The 22,655-nt window shown below is 42.1% G+C and overlaps 1 protein-coding gene across 1 annotated transcript in view; it reads right to left on the bottom strand.

The window, feature by feature from the left end:
- CNTN6 (contactin 6) overlaps positions 1-22,655 on the bottom strand; it is an 89,864-nt gene that overhangs the window by 40,383 nt on the left and 26,826 nt on the right. The window contains exons 4-8 of the mRNA XM_009953956.2: positions 16,302-16,505; positions 14,707-14,809; positions 6,526-6,710; positions 3,811-3,947; positions 257-386 (exon numbers count right to left, since the gene is read on the bottom strand). Coding sequence (XP_009952258.2) covers positions 257-386; positions 3,811-3,947; positions 6,526-6,710; positions 14,707-14,809; positions 16,302-16,505 — 759 coding nt within the window. The remainder of the gene's footprint in view (positions 1-256; positions 387-3,810; positions 3,948-6,525; positions 6,711-14,706; positions 14,810-16,301; positions 16,506-22,655) is intronic.

Genomic DNA, 22,655 nt, shown 5'->3' on the forward strand with positions numbered 1-22,655 from the left:
TGAGAAACGGCATTCATTAAACTTGTGCGTATGTGATAAAAAAAGACCACACATGGGATTAGATTCTTCCCCCAAACCAGTCATGAAATAAAATAAAAAACCATTGGCACGTGGGTGAAGGGCAAGCAGCAAAGAACTATCAACAGACTTGAACTGCCAGGTGGAATTTATATCTACTCGTTTCTTCATTTCAATTTTTTTCAGCGAGTGTCTAGTTATACTCGGTACCTGCTCATTTCAGGGACTTTTTACTCACCTATCACCCGCAGCTCAGCATTGGCATAAATAGTGTCGTACTTGTTTTCTGCCACACACTGATAGAGGCCAGAGTCTGACATATTCAGCATAGGTATGATAAGAGTTCCGTTTTCTATTTGAATTCTTTCCTGATAAAAGAAAAAACAAGCAAAAAACATTGATAGAGCCAATGAGTGTGCAACCCCAAAGCCTTCTGGCATCACACTGGTGCACCCGCTCACAATTCAGAAGCAGAAATGGTATTTTCTTGGATGAATGCGTCAGAAATACGATGTACAGCTCGGTGACGTGATGGTGGTTATGTTTGCAGACCCCTTAGCTGCAAACTTCTTCAAGCTCTTCAAACTTCTCAAGAACTCCAGGCATAGGAGTCATTGTCTTGGGCAGGTTTGCCCAGATGTTCCAGCTGTGGCTTGTGTTTCTCTGCGTTGCTGAGCTGTGAATCTGAGGGTAGGCTTCACCGTGAAGCAGGAGCAGAAGTAGCTACCGCAGGGCAGGTAGGGCTGCTCCACTCCAGGAGCCTGCAGCATCTTGCATACGGCTCCTGAGCAGCAGCAGCAGCACCCGCAGCCCTGTCTGAGGGCACGGTGAAGCCTGGCCTACCCCCCTCACCCGATTAGATGGACCTGATGATGATGATCTGAGATGATCAGAAAACCTCCACAGGAGGCAGAGGTGCTCAAGTGACAGAAACATTTCGAATGTCATCAGATCACAAGTCACAGAAAAATGATCCGCTGAAAAAGCTCTACTGCAAGGCAACACTTTTAAATTCCTGTTGGGAGCCCAGGGGCAGCTGGGCAGATGAGAGGGAGGGCATGTTCCTCGTGGCTGGAATTTCTACACAGACCACGTTTCTTCGGTGCAGTTCTGCTGAAATAGAGGAAGCTGCGCAGTAGATAAATTCAGACCAGGGCTTGGGGCTTGGTGTATTAAAAGGAGTTTTATTTGCTTTAGTTTGGCAAATAGAAAAAAGCCTGTTTCGTGCTACAAGCATAACTTAAAGATTTTGTGATTTTACTGTTACTAGCCTCTGGAGACAATAATAGCTCCACAGCAAAGTGTAACACTGAGAAGGGGAAGAGAGTATGTTCCCCAAAACAAATCAGTTTGGAAGAAACCCACAACAGGGAATACAAAGTCCATCACCAAATGCAAGTCTGAAACAACAGATATTACTGTCGTTATTACGGTGCTCCTTTCGCCTGGTGCTCCTGCCTCTGGAGCAGTAATGGGAGCGTACATTGTTAGAGGATCCAGCACAGCCTTTGCTGAACGTATACAAGGCTCTAAAAATGTATTGGTGAGCTGCTAAACATATATCACCTAACCGGCTGAGTCGCCACAGACAAGCCAGCGGCACAGCCTGTTGGGGAGGATTCTTCTTGCGGTGCTTGCAGAGGGAGGAGTGTGGACAATGAACCATGGAGCTCTGTTTTCCAGAACTCTGGCTTTTCCTTGGAGGTCTCCCAGCCAAGAGCTGACCCAGTCCAACCTTGTTTAGCTTGGAAATTTGATGAGAGCACAGCCTGCGGTTGTATGGCTGGTGTATTGCAAACTAATTAACAACATTACATTATTTATCCACTGTTAATTTTTTTTTTTTTTCCGAGGCTCTCGCTACAGATATCTTTTGCATACTTAGTTTTACCTTGAGGCTGTTTGCTATCCTCTTGATGCGTTCTATTTTTACAAACAGCCTTTGAATGTAAAACCCCCTTCTGAAGCAACACTTGTGGTTTAGACACATCCCCACCATTCTCTGCTGGCTCTTTTGAGCTATGCAGACAAAGAGAAGAATAAAGCACACCATGTACACAAGCAGGAATAATGCAGAGATGACCAACTAGGTGGTCAGGGAGAAAGGTTTGACAAAGAGTAAACAATATCCTTAGAATCAGCCCCAAGGTGGAAAGTGTCTGGACAGTATTCTTCCTGTGATATTTCCAACAAGCAGGGTGCTGTGACAGACTGAATATTTTATTACACCTCCCTTGTACTTTCACCTCCAAACTATCCGTTTTGCCCATTGAGCAATAACATTCAGCATTTTGTTGCCTGAAGTATTCCATCTACAATGCACTGTAAGTACTGTGAAAATGTTGGTTGAAAATGTGTCTGTAGAGTGTTTTATTCTTTTTTATTGAAACGATGCAATTGAAGAGTGACAGATTCTAAATATCGCTGTCTTCAAAGTGAGAGAAACTGGATAATCTTGCTTAGGGAGAGGTGGCGATGAGTAAAATGATCAGGTTCAGAAAAATTGCAATCCAAGTAAATTCTGGCTGGCCTTCTCGGATGCTAGTTGGGTTCTGTTTAGGACTAATCCAGCCGAAAATCATACGGAAGACTGGACCCCCCTCCAATTGCTTCAAATAAGTACTACTGAGTCAAACAAGTGCTGGTTCTGCAACCCAGCAGGTGCTAATTTGCCCCATATGCTTTCAAAATTATTCTGTATCTGTTATTGCTAGACAGAAATTAATCACAGTATTATTTTTTCCAGCCAAGTAAAAATGCATTACGGATGAGCCATGCCATTTTGTGCCCGACAGATGCTGAATAGATGCTTAATAAAAAAAGAAAAACTTGGCCTCAGCAGAATGCAAATGCAGCAAAGAGTCTCTTGCCACAGAAGTCATTCTCCATGAGACTGCCAACAACCGAAGACTGGAAGATGGACGTGCCAAAGCTTGGCCACCACAGAAGTAGAATGATACTGCCTGGGAGGAGACAAAGCTGGGTTCTCAGAGACCCATCTATGTAAGTATCTGATCAGGTTTCTTAAATGTTTGAGCTCCAGTTGATTTCCCCTCTCCTCCTGCACTCCTACCACTTGACTACTTCCCTTTCCACTTGGTCCTTCTTCACCCTTTAAGTGAGATTTAACACTTTTTCACTTTTTCCTTGTAACTTTCTATGGTTTTCTTTAGTCATTCCTCCACGTAGCACGAGAAAAGCATTAACCTCAATATTAACTGATTTTCGTAGCTGACCAATTCAGTTAAAGGATTAACACAGCCTAAGAATGGCCATGCTGCGTGAGACCCAAGGTCCATCCAGCCTACAGATTAAGGACAGAAATAGAGGAAAAGTGCAAGTTAAAAGACTGACCATTTTGCTTTGCCAGCTCTGAAATGCTCTTCCACACACAGCCGGTTGGTATCCTACCAACTTCCCAAATTACGGATTACATCTACAATTGTGTTTAGCGTTTCTGGATAGGCCCTTCTCCCACTAACCACAACGGGTATTTTTAAACCCATCCATACCTACTGCCATGTCTTGTAGTAATGAGCTGCTCTGTAAGATAAATCGTATGAAGAAACTGGTGTGTGTATCGCTATATAAACTGGTAACACCATACACTTTCTATAAGATGAACTCCAAGAACCAGGGCTTTGTGTTGCAGTGTTTGTGCTATTCTATTTATTTTGATATTGTAACCTTAAATTTCTGAAAAAAAGGTAATGCCCTGTAAGATGTCATGACGAAATCGTGAAAAAACCCAAAAGACATGCAAGGTAGCAAACAAGGTGATAGGAACCTTACCTCTGATGTGAGCGGCTGGCCGTTTTTTAACCAACTGTAGGAAGGGCTTGGTTTTCCTTTTGCCTTACATTCCCAAAATAAACTGTCATAGAGAGACAGAAAGGCATTTTGGATTTTTTTATCCCATTCAGGGAGTGCTGAAAAGAATATGCAAACCATTTTAAGCAGGAGAAAAATTATTTTGCTGGAGGTATACTGCCATTAATTAATGAACTGAGCAAGGCTAATGAGTATTTGTCCAACACATTCTTCTTATATTGCGAGTGAATTCTGCACAACAATTCCCCAGTGTTAAAGTTCAGGAGTAACTTTGTGAAATCTTAGAGATCAAATGTCTAGTGAGCAGGAATTTCAATTTAGGTAATATTCATTTTTATGGTCAAAATTTGCAGAAGCAGTGATTTTAGATGCCTGAAACTCTGGACATGCTCTCTGAAAGCACCAAGACCCCTGCTTTCTGTAGTCCTCCTCTCAAGGTACTTGGATCTGTATACCAAAAATAGAAATTTCAAAATCATAGGGCAGTAGCTATAATAAAAATCATGGACTGCAAATATTACCCCTCTGCTTTACCCACATACCTGAGACCAGGGGTTCAGACCATGGGTTCTTTGTAATTTACAGCACAAATACCACACAAAGCAATTAAGGTTACTCGGATTAGAACACCACCTTCCGAATACCTGTGGCACATGGACATAAATTCATTGCTGCGTAAAAGCAGAATTTTCAGGAATCACCTATGAGCTCTGTAAACATCCAAGCAAGCACTCAAGGACTGAGCTGAGCAGGAATTAGCTTGAGGCAGGCTGACATTTAGAATATTCGTCAAGATCCTGGTGAGTATGAGACCGAGGGAGAACAACTAACACCTACCTAACCTCGGGACAGACTGAAGGCACATGCAAGTGAAATACTAGGTTGAGTCCCTCTGCCTCTAACATCAGTGGCTGGTGTCTTAACATCCTGTGAAAAATTTTTGTCTGAGTTATTAAATCATACTGCTGTAGTCTCTGTATGCATATGAATATCGATATACACATAGATGTCGTTCTTACATAGAACAATTTAATTTTAGGAAGAGAATCGTCGTCCTTTGAGACCAGCAGAACAAGCTCCTAAAAAAGCCTCCCTCTACAGCATGATCCTGCGGGTACCTCGTGACTCTGCCCCACCAAAGTGCCTCGAGATTTTGTCCAACGTTGGATTAACACAATGCCAACGATCCGCTTCCCAGAATGGGCAAGTATCTGGGATACAGCTCACCGTGCTTAAAAGTGATTCTAATTGCCTGTCATTGTTATTGCTCTCCGAGCCTAAGGCATGGGAGCTGGGTATCATACACAGAGCAGCAGACAGAGTCCAGGAAAGAAACTGTATTCCCTAGAGACAGGCTGCCTACCCAGTAAAACCAGAAAGCAGCACAGAAATGAAGCAAAAGGAAGTCAATTACGTAGATAATACACCAGCCCATTCCTAATATGATAAAAAAAATTTCCTTGCGCAAAAGCTCCGGTGAGTGCTGTTTATATACTTCACTGTGAACAGCTATTAATTAATTTACAAAGCACATTTAATAAGCGCATTGTTTTAGATTGTATTAGCTGATCATAATTTTGTAATTGCCTGTGCTGTTATCAATCATGTCCAGGTAATCTACTGAACTTAATTTTAATGGAACTGCTTGATTGATGTTCTGCAAAAATTAGTGAGCAATGAGAACAAAAATAACCCCTTAAAAGCAAAGAAATAATTAAATATTCAAACCAGCAGCAGACTGCTCTGTTCCTGGCATATATCTTGATATTAGCCGTGGCTGCAGGAGACTGGTAGCTTATCAGCAAAGCCTGCAACTCTTCATTAGAAGAGATTTACTTAAAAAAAAAAAAAAAAATACTTGCCAAGGTCTTCTCAGCAGATGTTAATTGTAGGCTCAGTCTAGCTTCGTGTAATTTTTTCCTGACTGTTACGTTTTTTGCCTTCTCTTTTGAAAGATTTATGAGGTAAAGAAAAGATGTCCCTTCTTGTTCGCGTCAAAATACGTTGCTTTCCCTGGGTGTTAACAATGGGACTAAAGAGCATATAATTCACCTTGGCTATTAGGGACCATCATGTGTGACTGGGATCACAGGAAATTAATGCGTGCGGGAAGGGAAAAGGGAAGGGAGGACAGTTTCACAGAAATATTGTTCTCCACTTTTAGACAAGGAGGAAGGCGAGGGAGGCAGTGGAATGAGCTTCCCCTGCTTTGCCCTCGTCTGTTTACGGAGCAATACAGTTCAGCTAGAATAAGAGGTGAAATAATCTTACACTCCCATGCACCAAAACCTCATGAATCCTTCCCTGATCTGCATCTGGGGCAGCACAGCTTTATGCTGCTCTGAGCTATTGAGAGTAAATCTTTTTGCCTGCCCTGAATGTTTCATGTAAATGTACCAGGGATTTCTTTCTGCCTCGTATTAACCTTTACAACTTCATCATGGCAGAGCCCACATTTTCAATCCGAGTTTTAATGCAAAATATCTTTATTTGCTGAGGATGTAATTCAGGGAAGGTCATTGCAGACCGCCAATCGTTTCTTAACCACCTTAACCTGAACTACATTTCGCATCTCCAGTAAGGGGCTAATAGGCTTCATCTGTGAAATACGTCTGAACACCATCATGCTCTGTAAAAAAAAAATAAATAAATGAAGACATTAATCAGTCTGCTTACCATAGACAAATAATTGACCTCTTGCAATATTACTTCCTCGAATGTTCCCTGCAATGCACTCGTAAGAGCCTTCGTCTTCTTGCTGAACGTCTGGGATTTCAAGAACTCCTTTGGTTTTGTTGTGTTCGATTTTCTTTGTCAATGAGTACCCATCAGACCTCTTCCAGCTAATGCTAGGGACAGGACTAAATAATTATAATTTGTGAGAGAAAGAGAAGAGAGCATTTGTTATAGCGGAAAAAAGACAATGTGAAATCCTTTCGTAAGAGTAACGATATTTAAAAAGAGAGATCCTCTCTGTTTCTAAGCACGACACACAGAGGTTCGTAAGACTGACATTGTACAACCTGTCCAGTTTATGTAGGGGTGCAAGTCCAACAGTGGGACGAAGTCCTCCGTCAAGTCTATGATCACTTCTTAGGCCAATTTGGATTTTCCCTGCAGTAACCCCTACTTAGAGCTCGAACCTGCTTTGAAACACCGTGATGCTGAAGGAATGACTTTGGAAGTCCAAATAAACACCACAGTAGCACTGAATTATTGACTAGTTTTCAGAGCAAACAAATTCCCTGTAGCATTAGAGGTATTTTCACACCTCAAAACAGGAAATATTGGACAAGAATTCAAAGGACCTAAAAATACCACTAAATCTAAGTATAAAAAATGGGAGCTGGGGCAGACAGACAATTGAGCGAGGAAGTGGAAAGCATGAGACATTGAGGCTGAGAGGAGATAGAGACAAAAGAGAATATTTCTTGTTTCATGTTTTCCGTAGCTTTCTATCATTTTAATTTATATTTGGATCAATGTATTCGATACAATAAAAAAATAGTCAAGTGTGAAGGCAGCTATAAATACTTCTTGGATTTCTGGTAATACAGCAACCCATACAAGCCTCACTTTCATGATCTATTATGTCACCAAAACACTTTGAAATATTAATAGTCTTGGATTTCACAGTTGCTTTCTGTTTCTGCAAACTGAAGTAAGCTGCTTTTTCTAAGCAGCCGAGCAGTTACATTTTGAACAGCTTTTTACAGAGGCTTTGGCTGAGTGCTGACTTCTTTTCCATTGGAAGTAAATCGACAGCAAGGACTCGGTACTGAACTTGAAAACATAACTTTCATGGAAATTAGAAGTGCATGTTGCCCTTGTCTGCCAGTCCCCAAGGTCTCTGGCCTGCCGTGCTGACTTACAAAGTATTTATTCCTTTTTAGCAGAGGCTATAACAGCTCACACCTTAAATTATTTAGTCCCTGGTTCAAATCCTCATTTATTGACCAAAGAAATCAAGTCACAAATACGGAATGGACAAATTACATCACACAGGTGAGCTTAGGCCTAACTTCTGCATTTGGAATGAGCGTGGCGATGATGTCCACAAGTTCACCCAGCACCAGGAGAACCAGGACCCGAGGGAAGTGTGAGCACTCAGCGAACAGACTGAGCAGCTGGGCAGGTGTTAGCAGAGTAACTGCAAACATAAAATCAAGCAAAACAGACTACAGACAGGACGGTTTACAGGTAGACCACTCTAACACCCAATGAATAACGATCCCGTAAGTTTGCTTAGTTCTGCACTTAAGCTTGAAAGATGGGACGGGTGCACTGGAAGGCTGTAAACATTTTCCTTGTGCTGGTGGGAGGTCAGCTGGGCAAGAGAGCCTCCAACCTGCCCTTCCCCCTCCTCCGTAAAACAGAAAATCACAGTCCCAAAGCCACAAATTTAACCGAGGGCTCCCTAAGAGCTATTTGAGCAGCGTAAAAGTTTCTCTGGCGACTTTACATTTTCCTTCATGACCGAACTGCCTGCGAAAATGGTTTGGAACTATAAGCAACTTGCTCCACATTTTGGTGTTAGCTCTGCACTGGTACGTGTATGTGTATGGGTAACTCATACACACAAAGTTCTCTCACACAACCCCTCAAATACAGCTGCACAATTTACTACGAATGAGAGAGACTGGGACATGCCAGCCATCGTTAACCGGTGAAACAGCAGGAAAGAGCAACTGACACTTTATTCTTCTATTTCCCATTTTGGTTCAAGACCTACGTAGTTGCTTAAATTCCGAATCTTTTTGGACAACAGTAGTTGTCACCAGCACCTTTATTAATCGCCCTTCCCTATGAGACCAAACCCTGTCGCAGATGCAAACGTGTTTGATATTATTCCTTACTAGGAAAAGAGCTTGCCTGTTTTTCTCAAAGACACTGATTGGTCTGTTGAAAGGTGCTGTCTCCTCCACAAATCTTGCATGGCGTTACTCACGCAGAATTGCTGGAAGCCGAGTTACTCATAGTTATTTGAAAGAAGCGCAGCTCCAGTGCAGAATAGGTCTGTCCCACCATTGCCATGCTGCAGTCAGGAAAACAGCCAGAGGTGTTTTGCAGCCTTGCAGCAGATTGATGCAGACTGTTGACGGCACGAAGGAGAGCGTGGCTGGCTTTTAAAATGCCATGCATACTAAACAGCGGGTGAATAGCTGCTGTATAGCAGAAGCATGCAGTGCATTGAACACCAGAAGCATGTAACTACTGACTTTAGAGGCATCTCTTCTGGATTTATGGGGGTTTTTTTGGTACCACAGAGATTAAAGGAAACTAACAGCCATATGGGAGAAGAAAAACAACAATTAGATGCATTCATTCATGCTCCACTACCTAAAAGCGCTTCATCTAAATATTTCCTATTCTATCAGGCATTTGTTTTCTTTTAGCACTGACTGTTCATGAATAAGGGAAGCCTGCGCTGACACCAAGGCCAGAGGCAGGCCTCTGTGGAAAAAGGCCCCTTCTGTCAACTTGTCAAGTCAAGTTTACCGAGGTTTGAGCTGAAGACGCTCTCCTGTTTTCCTTATTCACACCACACGCTTATAATGACATCCTTGGGGATGTTTTCAAGGCAAAGTCGCCTCATTTTTGGCCAAACACGAGGGGGTTTGAAATGCGCTCCCTCCGATGCGAACTGTAGCAGGATGATGTAAAAACCTCAGAGTTCGGTTCATCAGCTTTGCTGCGTTTAAATGCGTAATTGCGATAAATAGTTAACAGCCCTTTGTTCTCCTGCCAGGGGAGCCTTGCACCAAGTGGCCTAGTTTTATCAGCCGAGGGAATTCATTTGTCAGGACAGCGGCTCCTCGTCAGCCTGAGCTGTAGGTTAAATGAGCGGGCTGCAGGAGCACCGCGGCTCGGCCGCGTGCCGTCAGCCAGAGGAAGGACCTCCCTTATCACAGCAGCTTGAGAAGATCTGTAGTTCTTCGCTGGCTTTGCTGGCGCCTCATTACCATAGGCTTTCCAGCATCTTCCGTCACTGTATTTTGCAGAAGGCAGGTTTTTTGGCTGGGGTTTTTTTGATGTTAGTTTACATTTTTATAACCAAGTCTTTTAACAGCAGCTATTACTACAGGCCATATGAAACCTTTCAAGGCTAAAAAAAAAAACCCCTGAAGTTAGATTTAAAATTTATTTTAATGAATTTGCTTTCTGTAACAAATTATCTATTTTACAAGTTGATTTAAGAAGTGAAACTGTCCTTTAGGTATAGGTAAATGTATACAAAACCTAGTTTAATAAAGATAATCTTGTGAATTTTTACAGGATTGTGCTGCATAACCATATTCTATTGAAGGCCAACACCTGACATTGCTGCATATCGTACCTGCCCATGCAGGTCTGGGGCAGTCCAGCAGGTGGTGGGTCTTGTTTTCATTTAGTCACCACCAATAACCAGATTAAAATGGATAACTGCTTGGGGCAAAAATTTTTAGAATACATAAAGAAAAAATGAGTACACTTTTCAAATTTATTACACTTCATAGACAAAGTCTTGCTTTCACCTGAGTAAATAAGGAAACAGTGCATAAATATGAGAGTGTCTTTGTACATAAATCTGCAGTTTATTTGAAACCTTCAGAGCATCTAGGAGCACTAATTTAATTTATATTCTACCATACAGGCAACAGAATCATAAAACCATAAGTTACTAACTCAGAAAGAAAAGGAGATGGAAAATATTTCCTGGTTGGTGACAAGTCTTGTCACACCAAACACGAAATTAATTTGTCTGCAGCATTACAGCCCACACCAAGATGAAAGTTCCACCTTTTTGTAGCAAAGACTCTGCAGCCGGATGATGCATTGCATCTGTGCCTCATCTTTCGTCCTGTGCATCTGAGGGCACTTCAGAACAAAATTAAATCTACAGCTTCGGTAATGAAGACCATGCCTAGTTAAACAAATGAGACAAAGCGGAGGTTCGAAAGCTGCTATCACATCTGCATCAACTGCTGACACAAGGAAGAACGAGGATCCAAGGGGCATCACAATTAAAGCACTCAGGCTTCTAATCACCCTGATGTATAACTTGGGAAGCAGCAAAGCAGCGAAGTTTTCTGAAACCTGGTGTTGTGTCTCATTGTCCTGGGGTCACAAGCCACTCACCTTAAGTAACATAGGAGACAGTGCTGCTTGCTCATCCCTTAGAGTGCAAATCTTAAGGTATTAGAGCTCTGTTAGGAACGTGGGCTGAAACTTCACTTGTGGTGGCAGAAGTCATTCGTACAGATATGATTTTAGATTCCCATAATTGATCCTTTTATAGCCTCCTGCATAAACTCTTTGAGAACATAGTAGACCAGCCATCTAATGGAGTGAAGCCTGGTATTCTGATGTACGTTTAGTGAGGATGGTTATTTGGACCCCTCTTGTAGCTGTGTGATTATCTACTCACACCAACAGCCTCTAGAAAAACGCTTTCCTGAATACATTTACAGGAATACAGGTCTTCCCATGAAAAAAGCATATTCTGGGTTGAAAGAAATCCTGGTTTATATTATTCACGTATGCTTTTTACAACCTCAGCTGGCAGTGGCCCATCTGCAGGGATTCTGAACAGATTATTTCCCTATATTTGAGAAGAAAATGAAGAAAACCGTAAAACACAGACAGTTTAATAAATGTGTGCACCAGACATGGAAACTACTTTGCTTATTTTCGTTCCAGAAACTATTCTTATTTGTGCAACAGAAAAAAGTTATTTTGGAAGAAATCTAGAGAAAGCAGCAGAGCGACTCAACTGAACATAACCCTTTCTGTGGTGCTCAATCCCCTCAAAGACATAATGAACAATAATTAGGATGTATGGCATGATTAATATAGCTTGATCCAAAACAAGACTTTTAATACTGGCATAGTATTAAACACTGTCAGCTTAATGAATATTAGTGCAGAACGCAAAGCCCTATCCCTTCTATTAAATTGCCACAGGCTGCAGTATTTGAACTAGTCCAGCTACTATTTCATATTTCAATTTTTCTTCTTTTAAAGAGTTAAGGTGTACTTTTTTCCCTGTTTGGATTCCCCATGCCAATCATCAGATAGTTGCATGCTACTTACGTACCTTTTTGCCCAATTGCATTTCCCTCACGGCGAGGGCTGACTTGCTTTTCAAAATCTTCTCTACTATTCATGGTCTCTGTTCTACACAATAGGACTCAGAGCCAAGGGCTGGCCCAAGCCCTGTTGTCTGTTTGGGATCCATCCCTCCAAACCCTCTAAATACTGACCCTTTGTCCCCCTTATATTTATTTTCCTCCAAGCATGCAAGAGTTTGACTGATCTAGAAGCCCATTTGTGAGCGTCAGTCATGATATTTTCGTGTAAAATGCAAAGAGAGAGCTTTGCAACAGAACTACGTGGCATATACCCACCTCTGGGTGTCCCACAGCCTGGCTGAATGAGTGCTGCTTAGGTGGCTTTGAGTTTCTCCCGGGTCAAAAGACATCTCAAAACTCAGCCCTGGCCTCTTGTACTAGCATTTCAAGTGTGGAAGTGCTTTTTTGAGCATACCAAGAGGTATGATTTGCTGTTCCATACAGAAAAGAGATGCTATTTCTCTAAATACCATGAAAGTACTTTCATTTAAGACTTTTGGAGACCAAAACCACAGCAGGTTGCCTATAATCTGCCTTCGGTGTGAAAGATTTCTGCTATTCATAGCATAGAGGTAGTAGCAGCTGACAGCATTGCCTGAACCAGTGGACTAACTGTATGAATGTAGAAAATTATGGATAATGGGAAAGCAGTTCTGAAATCCAAGAGACATAATAACCGTTAGTGCTCGTGGCAGATCAGAGGTATAGCTCAACAAATGTTGAGCTGAATTGATTTTAACATAAACAGACAATAATAGGGGCTAGAGTTTTAGTGGAATTTAGGCATCTAAAGGTGCAGGTGGCCACACTGCTGTATTTATGTGTGCCTGACTACAATTGTAAACAGCAGGAGGCAGGAAACTTTGAGCTCTTAACAATACTGCTAATCACCTACATACCTTTAGAAATCTGGCCTTATCTAATAAGTTAAGAGTATTTCACCTGCAATCTGTTTCCTTTGCTTTATTCACATATAAATGCCAGCTCTGAAATAAAGCTTTTCCACTGATTGACATGTTAGTGAAAATGAGAGAAGAAAGCAGACTCGAAAGCAGTGCAGTTCTGCAAGACATCTCATCTATCAAAAAACCCCAAACTGGAGTAAAGAACCTTTACTCAGAAACAGCTCCTCTCAAACATGTGCCCTAAACTAGATGCACATTAGCAGTGTGAAATAAAAAAAAATCGTGAAAATGGATTTCTGACCGTGGATCACTGGTATTTACACAGTATAATTCCAGGGAAGTATGGCAGCACCAGTTTAAGTTGCAGTCCTATATATGAAGAAGAAAATGTGTATTAAAGCTGCGTTAACCCTCTCAGCCATTCCATTTTCTAAGCACAGCATAGAATGTACTGTGCCTGCTGACAGATTTCATTACCTGTACGTCCACCTATTTTTTTTTCTCCTTAAGATGTTCTGAAATGGCAAAACCTGTGTGCCACACTAACATGACCCATCTTTGCCCCTCCAGTAAGAAGGCGCTGTTTTGTACATATTATTTACTCTTTGAAATGCTTTTCTGCAGTCAACATATCGTTGTTAAATGCTTTCCGTGCAACAGATGGAAATATGAAATGACAACTTGAGATGTAAAGCCTGCACTGACTCACACACAATTAAGGAGGTATTTAAAGAGAAGTAGCTTGACAGCATTTGGAAAGAAAAATCAGCTTTAGCAGGAGTGTTCCAGTCTGGTACTTGTTTTGGGCCAAAAAAATGCATATGCCTTTGAATATGGCTCTGTAGAAATATTCTTCATCCTTAAATAAAAATTAGCCCTAAGATTAGCTTATATAGAAATCTCATGTGAAAGGGAAGGCCATTTCCCGTCTTATTAACTTTTTATTTGCTTTATTTTTCTACTTCCCAGCACAGGTTCCAGAGGAACATTTGATTAATTTGTGCTGTCTGCAAGTCAGGCTTTTAACCTCTGGGAAAGCTCTAAACACTTTAAAAGCTTACAGCCTTAAAACAGATTGTCAAAGTAAACTTAAACTAAATAGAGGTCAACCATCTAAGGTTATTTTAGCTTTTCCAGGGAAAACAGATGCTCATTGGAAAGACTAGTTTTCATAGGCTGGTTACACTAACTCGGTTAACCGTCTGCTCTTTGAATACAGAGCACCCCTTGCTGTTTGAATGCGCCACTGCTTCTGGAAGTGAATACAACAGTGTGAGCAACCTAGGAAAAATAGAGGCTGCCACAAGCCTAATAGATGTGTAGATTTTAGCAGGAAGGTCTGCTGCTAGGGCTTCCCATCGCTTGGGAGAAGAGGGTGCTAAGAGCCGTGGGAATCTGTTAGATCCACTCTAGACAGTCTCCTGTTTCCTCAAGTTTCATTCTTAATGATGCCACGCAGAAAATCATCCCTGTTTGGATGCAGGTCGGATGTGAAAGTGCAGTTACACTGAACGCTGTAACCTGAAGTCGGGTCCCACCTCAGAGTTATCCCCTCAAGGAATACCGTCTTTGTTCCAGTGTTCCCTCCCCTCCCTTCCTCCCCCCCCGCAACCAAATGAGATTCAGTTACGGTTTGGTTTTCTTTCTCATTTCCCTGTGAACACCCTGCACAGAAACAATCAAACCAAGATAAGGTTAAAAAAAAAAAGAAAAAAAAAGGAAATTTTACAAATTCACATTCTGACCAAAAAAAATCCTGCCGTGCAAATTAGGAAGAACCGTCGTTTCTCACTGTAGAACAGTGTGAGAGCCCACATTTTAAGAAAAGATGAAAGTCTTACTTTCCGAGGGCAAAGCATTCCAGTTTAACAGATGAGCCCGTCGCTGCATATGTTGTTTCTGGAAAACGTACTTCGATCTTTGGTTCGTACTCCCCCATCACACCTGTTGAACATCAAAACAGCTAGCACTCCAGGTGAGCCTCAGACCTGTCTAGCACAACAATTTCAGTGTAAAAGAAAGGATGGCATTAATAATGTCAGAGCCTGACGTTCCACCTGTGGCAAGCAACACGTGGGGTCTGTGGAGCAGGCTTGGCCCGCCGGGAGGGATCCAACCCAATGCTGAAAGCTTATGTGAAACCTGTAAGTTCTAGGCATTTGAGAGTTGAAGAGCATGAAGTTGTACAAGTTCTGCACATACAAGTATGTTGCACTTGTGCATTGAGATTTTAGAAATAATTTAGGGTTCCCACCTCTTGTTAAGAGGTGCTGACAAGCAGTGCTTTGATATGGGTCGCCTCACTGAGTGGCCACTTCTCAGGACACTGAATAGATTCGGGGTGCAGGAGGCAATGGTGGAATTTTGTGTCCAAAGTGCTTGTGAAACACTTAAGACTTATTTAAAACATCCAAACCTGAGCTCCAGGCTTGAGAAAGGCTGATGTAACTAGATGCAATGACCACATTTGAAAATCTGGCTGATCATCGGATAAACCACAGATCCATCATCAGTTTAGGGCAGATCCTACAGTGAAAATGAGCTGATTCTTAATTCGTATTTAACAGGAACTTGGCTAATGTTACACGTAGAATTTGCGCTGTTGCCTTAGAGGCTGCCTGTTTAGGACCCAGAGGCCACAAAAGTGGATGGGAGAAGATAAAGAGGCTGATAGAACCAGTCCGAGAAAAGGAATAAAATAGTCAGAAAAGACGTTAAGCATTTACACTCACTGTTTGTACCAAGTTATTAACTTTTGAGCTGTGGAACTATAGCTTTGTTTTGGGTGATCTGATTGAATATCTTGTAAAGCAGCAGTGTCTCATAGCAGAAGTATTATTCTATAATGCACGGTTGAGTTTTACTAACCCTAGAAACACAACTCTATACAGACTTTTGTTACTGGTCGCCGCCACTGCTTTGCAAACAGCACGAGTATAGAGAAATTTAGGTGAGCAAGCTTACAAAACAAACGTCATGTAAAGGTTTCCCAGGTACATATTTCTCCCTGTGAACGTTCAGTTACAAGTGTTGCCAGAAAAGTGTATACGTGCGGGTGAGTTTCTCACCTCGATGACTCAATTTGAAACAGCTTTCTAGATTTGATATTTGAACTACACCTAGTTTATAAATTTAGAAAGCTTTGTCAGACTTAAGTCTCCACACAGGCATCTGTAAGATGAAAAATATTAACATATCATTTCACATTCTCTTGCTATTTTTTCAGTGATATTGAGCTCTGATTTCTTTGCGTGTGTTTACCTCATCATCCCTGTCCTGGCAGTTCAAATCCCATTTCAGTCCAGCAGAAACCGTGGGATGGTGCCACACTGCACAGCTTTTTACTGGGAGCCTGTTACCCATTTCCAATAACTGGAGATTGGACCAGTTAACGTGGTGCTGCCTGCGTTCAGCCCAGCGTGCCCAGATAACTCACCATCGCTGCGGAGCGTGAGGGGAGTGGGTGGCCCCCGGGCGCTTTGCTCGGCTTTGGCGTTGGTGACCACGCAGGTGTAGTTGCCCACATCGGACGGCTCTACTTTGGCAATGTACAGATTCCCCGTTTCTTGTGAAACAAAGCGGCGATTATCTTCCTGAACATATAAAGTATCGTTGTTGAAGATCCACGTATAGGACAAGCCTGGAAAACGTCAGAAACGTATCATGCATCCCCTCTAGTATAATCTGCTTCCCATTAGTGCTTAAGTGCAATATTGCCAGTTGAAAGAACAAGTCAGGTGCAGGGCAAAGCACTGGGGATGCACGAATTAGCAAAGGCAAGGTAAGCGTTGCTTCAGTTTTAAACTCATTTCAAGCCACTTCAGAAGGTCACAAAAGTTTTTGTCCCCTGCTACTTTTCATTTTCCTGCTCAGCCTGTTTTTTAAGTAGGAATGGCAGTGCTGCAATGCCATGAGAAAGCTGGTTTAGTAAATAATTGGTAAATAATTTCTATTTATAACACTTTCCCTCTGAATAACCAGAGAACCAATGTCACAGCTCCTTTCTTCACTCTGAGTATGGAAAAAAGAAACACAGAGCTTTGTCATCAGATTCTTGTGAAGGAGGGAACTCAGCTGCATGCAAATATTTTGGAGATTGTTTAATATTTGATCCTATTGCACATTGGACCCTCCTCCTCATCTTCCATACTCCCATGGTGCTTCTTGTCCTATTCTAACTTCCTAACCCTCCTCCGTTTTCCCCACACAGTTTCACGATACACACCTTAAAAACGTATGTCTATACTCTAAGTGGTGTAAAATGAATTTGACTGTCCCACCCCGGAAGGGTAGATCTCCATGCCAGCTTGCCATCCAAAATGGTTTCTCAAAAGGGCTTTTTGGCCAAGCCTTGTTTCGCTGCCGTCGGTACCGCAGCGAGCGGGCTCAGGGCTCACAACACAGCGTGCTGCCACCCGACAGCCGGAGCAAGGCTGAAATTCTGTCTCCAATAAGGCACAGTAAATCAGAAGTTTCAAAATCTACCAGTTTAGCTTTCCTTAATTAAATGTATAATTCATAAGCTAACAGAGTTCTGCCAACAGCTTCATTTTTACACGTTTCCCCCATCAACAATCCCATTTGACAAAGATTATTTACATTTCTCCCCCCCCCCCCCCCCCAGTTACAACATGGGTACAGTATGGTAATAAGTCTGCAAACTCCAGTAGCTTTGTGGAGTTTTATGTTATCATCTTCTAACATTTTAGGACTCTCATTAAGAATGATGCATCTCCGGGGAGCAATCAATGACACCTTCTATACTTGACTAAATGCTGCAACAGGCTCTGTTTCACTACAGCTTAACGCTAAACTTTTTCCTGATGTATAGTAAACCTAGAAGATGCCACAGTTCCTAAAATACTGCAATACAACACGTGTGTACATAGACATGTGCGTACACACAGAAGAAAAGCGCCGTGTTTTCACATTTGCGTGCCCATGTGCTTTTAGGTACCTGGTTAAAGCATCTGTTTACAGAAGAAAATCTGGAGACAGGGGGGAAGATCAGCCTATAGCTAGATCTAAGGAATGTAGCCATGACCTGATAGGCCTTCCAGAGACAAACGATATACAGACTATGTTCCTGCCTCAGGCACAAAGTTTGGTGACTGTAGTCTGGCCGGAAAAACAGACCAAAGTGACTGGTGTGGGCAAAACTCTGGTTTCAAGTTGTTTTTTTTTTTTGAAGGTCTCTAGCCTGCAAGCAGAGAAAATGCTGAAGATTTGCAGGGTAAATGCTTTAGCCTATGTTCAGTTGACCAGTATGTTGTAAACATGGGATTTCGGTGGAGGAAACACCTCGGATCTGCAGTCTGCTCAGATGTCACAAGAACACCTGAGGGCTGGTGCCCTGCTGTCCCTTTTGGGACAGCTGGAACCCTTACTTTCCTCCCCACACGGACCTACACAAAGGCATATATGGGCTTATGTGCCACAAAACGGCTCTGAGTGGTTGAACCTGGCAGCTGGATGCCCTGACTTCCATGACAGGGTAGTGTATCGAATCAGAAACTGGAGGGCATTAAAAAGTGACATAATAGGAACAAGGAGTTTGGAGGTTCCATTGCCAAAGTCCAGTTCTGGCGCTGGTAATCACAGGGCTGAAGAAAGCACCAGCACACTCTAACAGGGCACCACTGTACCTGCTAAGACACCAAATGGAAGCCCACAAACGACCTTTAAACCATCTCATGGCGTGCAGTTAGAAACCAGATTCCTGCTGTAGGACCTGGTGATGCAGCTAAATTCTCTGTGTAGGATAAAGAATACAAATCCTAATAAAACTCTATCAAAACTAACTTTATGCTACACAGACATTCTTCATGAGGTCATTTGTGAATTAATTAAGCAGTAAGAGAGAGGCAGTCCTTGTCTGTCCTGATTTCAGTTCTCGGAGGGGTTCCAGTTGACTTAATCTTCCAAAGTTTCCGTTACTCTCTCCCTGTCTGTACTCCTCCATCGCCTTAGGGCCTATTGATGAATTTTCCCATTAACTGGGAACAAGTGCAGGCCCCTCCTTTTCATGTTTAAATCCTTTTTCCCCCCAGTATAAAGGATATAAACACTACCACTCTTCTAACTACGGGTTCATCATCACCAATCCACAGGCCATACTTGCCTAGAGCCTAATTCAGCTCCACTAGACTTCATAGAAACCCTAATTTTAATTGACTTCAATGGGAGTTGGATGAAATCTCAAGAGAAAGGAACCAAACTTTGGAGATCAAGCTTTTTTATTTCCCCCCGCCCCCTCTTCTAAGGCATAATACCAGCAGTCTTCTCCCTTACACAATGTGATTTCTTAGAAATTTAAGTTACAACATCGACAGGTGTAATAGGCTAGAAAATCTAACATTGCATGACAAAAGAAGCCACTATTAATAAATATTTCCTTTTTGGGTTGCCTTGAATGAATCAGATGTATAGCAGGCCCATAGAATGTGCAAAAGAAAGGAGCAAAAAGCCCATGCTATCATTTCTAGGGTTATACTCATGAGTAAGTCAGCAGCCAGGAAGAGTCTGGTAAAGGTAATGCTGAACAGAAGGTGGTAGAGGCATAGAAGGGAAATTATAAAAAGACAGTAACCTGCTAATGAAGTGTAACTCAAATGAACTTGAAAATTGCTGCTGCCAGCTATTTTATGGAAGGACAAATAAAGTTACAATTATTTTTTAGTTCATTGTTTTCCCTTTAACCACAGGATTTCTGAAATGGAGAGCAGTTGGGATCACACTTCAACGGACCTGTGACAGTCTCAGAATTATTGAATTTCAGACACCGCTATGAAAGGGCTTTGGTATAAAAGGTCTTACACAACTCTTAGCCATTATCAGCACCAAAGATTTTTGTGGGCTTTTTTCTCTATTTCATTTTTTCCTTTGTGCTTAGGCCTGTTTGGCTGTAGCTTTCCCTCTGGAGCATCAACTTTTCATACGATGTTGAAGATGAATCAACACGCCTGAAGCAAGGGAATGGAAGATCTTTTTTTTATTCCAGACAAATTAACCCAATTTTCCTATTGCTCTTTTCACTATAGTTAAAATATGATGTTTTAGAAAATTTAATGTGTGAGGTAAAACTCCATAGTGGGGCATAAGGGAGAAAGAGGCTGCAGAAGGGAGCCCTTCCAGAGATGTTCACAGATCACAGGATGCCGCTGTATGTGGCGAGAGGCGAGTTGGAGCAATTTTGGGTGAATCCTTACTCAGTGGCACTTAGATAGGGACAAAACAAGTAGAAGTTGATCCCAGATTGTGTTGTGGGGGGATTTTTCCCCATAAACTTTTGAAGGAAATGGTTTACAGTAAAAGTCGAGCTTGTTCCAAAGACAGATAGAGAGAAACCGTGACTCAGCCCTAGATTACAAAAAAATTCTGCTAACCTTATGGAGCTTTATACCCAGAGAGAATCCTCTGATATCTGGGCCTACAAATAATGACAATATAAAATTCAGAGCACTACAAAAGTTTCAGGATTTAGTTCACAAAAGCTAATAATAAAATATTATTCATGTAATTTCTACCCTCAACTTTTTAATTTAACACCTACATGTCAACATGTTTTCTAAGACAAGCTTTGAAAACATTAATCACCTTCAGGTAATTAATTTCTTTAATTCTCTCTAGCTATGGCATAATAAACACCACAGTACCGCTTCTTTTCGCCGATACAGCTGATTGGTCTCAGCCCAAATAAACGTATTTGAGCATTGAACACTGGAAATGATATTTGCTCTCAAAAAGACAGTGATCCCCATGCTGTCATTGACCCTGGGAGAAGCAGCCTTGGAGAGCACAGAACTGCCTTTACTTCAAAGGGGCTACACGTCAGTGGAGGGATAATCACAGCGATGCAGACTCCGTTGTGCGTGTGCCAGAGCACGAGCTATTTTATTAGTGCTGCAATCCAAGGGTGTGTTTGGGTTTTTCAATCCAAGGCAGGCGACTACAAGGTGTCAGTCTCCCTTATCATCCCAAAGGGCCCCCCAAAAGTAGGTTAACACCACCTCGCCTTCCAGCCAAGCACCGCTTGGCAGGGCAAAAAGTCCTGAGCTTGGCCAGGCAGGAGAGCATTGCCTACACCCATCAGCCATGAGCACGTTCTTTCAGAGCACAGCAGGGGAAGAAGAGCAGCTGATAATCACTCCTGATACACTAGTCTAGGGAATATAACATTCCAGTGCTTTCCTCAGCCCAAGCAGATTCAAATCAATACTGCTCATTCTGCAGGAGAACAGCTACAGGCTGGTCTCAGGGAAGAGACTCTGCCCCTCCTGCCAGAGCTGGCAGGAAAGGATTAAAGATTCATAGGAGCATTAAGAAAGAGGAGCAGAGAGAAAGAGACTCTAAACCCATGACTAAGGCACTTGACTTTGGAAAGGGAGATACACTTCAAGCCTTCACTTTCTGATTATGCACTTTATCAAGTAGACTGTTTAATATAAAATGCAGGAACAACCCGAGCCAGAAGGCAAAGACCGTTTTACATAAGGCAGCGCTGCGCATCTCATCCTCTCCACATACCCAGTTTCCCATGCCCTGCTTTCACGTGCCCCTCCTTCCCCACCCTCCTGCTGGCTGAGGATTTGGCAGATTCCCCCACTAAGCAGGTCCACAAGGTTCCTACTTCCTTAAGAGTGTTTTGGGGTTTTAGCGTAGCCTTGGTACAGTAGTGTCAGCACAGAGAAGAGCCTACAGACTCAGCATCCCAGCTTCAAACCCTGGCAGCTCTAATGCACAAGTAAATGCAAATGCACGAGTGATCCTGCTGCTCCTAACAAGATTAGCAGCTTCCTTAAAGCTCTGCAGGGAGCCAGCTTGAAGGAAACAGGCCTTATATCAGACTTTGCTTGTAAGAAAATAAATGAATAGCAGTCCACCCCACAGTCTTGTGTCAAGTATTACCATTTAGGCAGCAGCTTCTTAAGCGTAGTCAGGTCAAGCTCATCTATAGCTACAGAAATGAGGGCTTCTGCAAGCCTCCTTCCTCCTCCCTACGTGCTTTTCCCTGCCTCCTTGCTCTATATAAGCACTATTTTCTGATAATAAAATAGTACTATAGGTTGATTACATAGGGAAAAAAATAGCTGACCTGGAGAACTTCAGCTAGAGACGAGACATATCTCAGACAAAGAAATACAGTTTACCTTCCCACCCCTGCACTCCAGAGCCTCACTAACAAGCTGAACTTTATAAGGTGTGTTAATGAGCCTCATAAATAACAACAGCTGAGGCTGGAGAGCAGCCTGGTGCATAAATAGGCAAGGAGGGGCTGGCTGAGGGAACAAAGGGTTTAGGCTGGGGCAGCTAACTTGGGGCAGCTTTGCTCTGACTTTTGAAGGCTAATTACAGGGTAGGGGTTTTTTATTCATTAACTGTAGCAAATTTTTAATGTCTTGCTTGATCTATGGTATAAGCTGGGTCTTTTATTCTTGTGTTTGATCCTTACTAGAAGTGCTAATGTTTGCTCATAGCAATATAGAGTAGGTTTTCTTCTGGTGTTAAACTTTTTTTAGTATAGCCTTAGCACAATTCTGCAAGGTTTTTGTTCTCTGAGAGTCAGTTTAAGGTCTAAAGCTGATGCAAAAGCTATTGAAGTAACCCTTCTGTACTTTTTTCTTGTTTTTTCTTATATAGTTGCCTAATATATTCTCTATTTCCTATTAGAGTGAAATAACTTATGTCTTTTGTATAAGAGGAAATAGGTTATCAGTGCAGTCTTGGTTAAGAAGCGTGTCTACAAAAACCAGCACAGCTGTTCTTGTCAACTGTATCAGAAACTAATTTT

The sequence above is a fragment of the Leptosomus discolor genome, chromosome 9 (genome assembly GCF_034619465.1).
Source record: "Leptosomus discolor isolate bLepDis1 chromosome 9, bLepDis1.hap2, whole genome shotgun sequence".
Classification (NCBI taxonomy): Eukaryota; Metazoa; Chordata; class Aves; order Leptosomiformes; family Leptosomidae; genus Leptosomus; species Leptosomus discolor.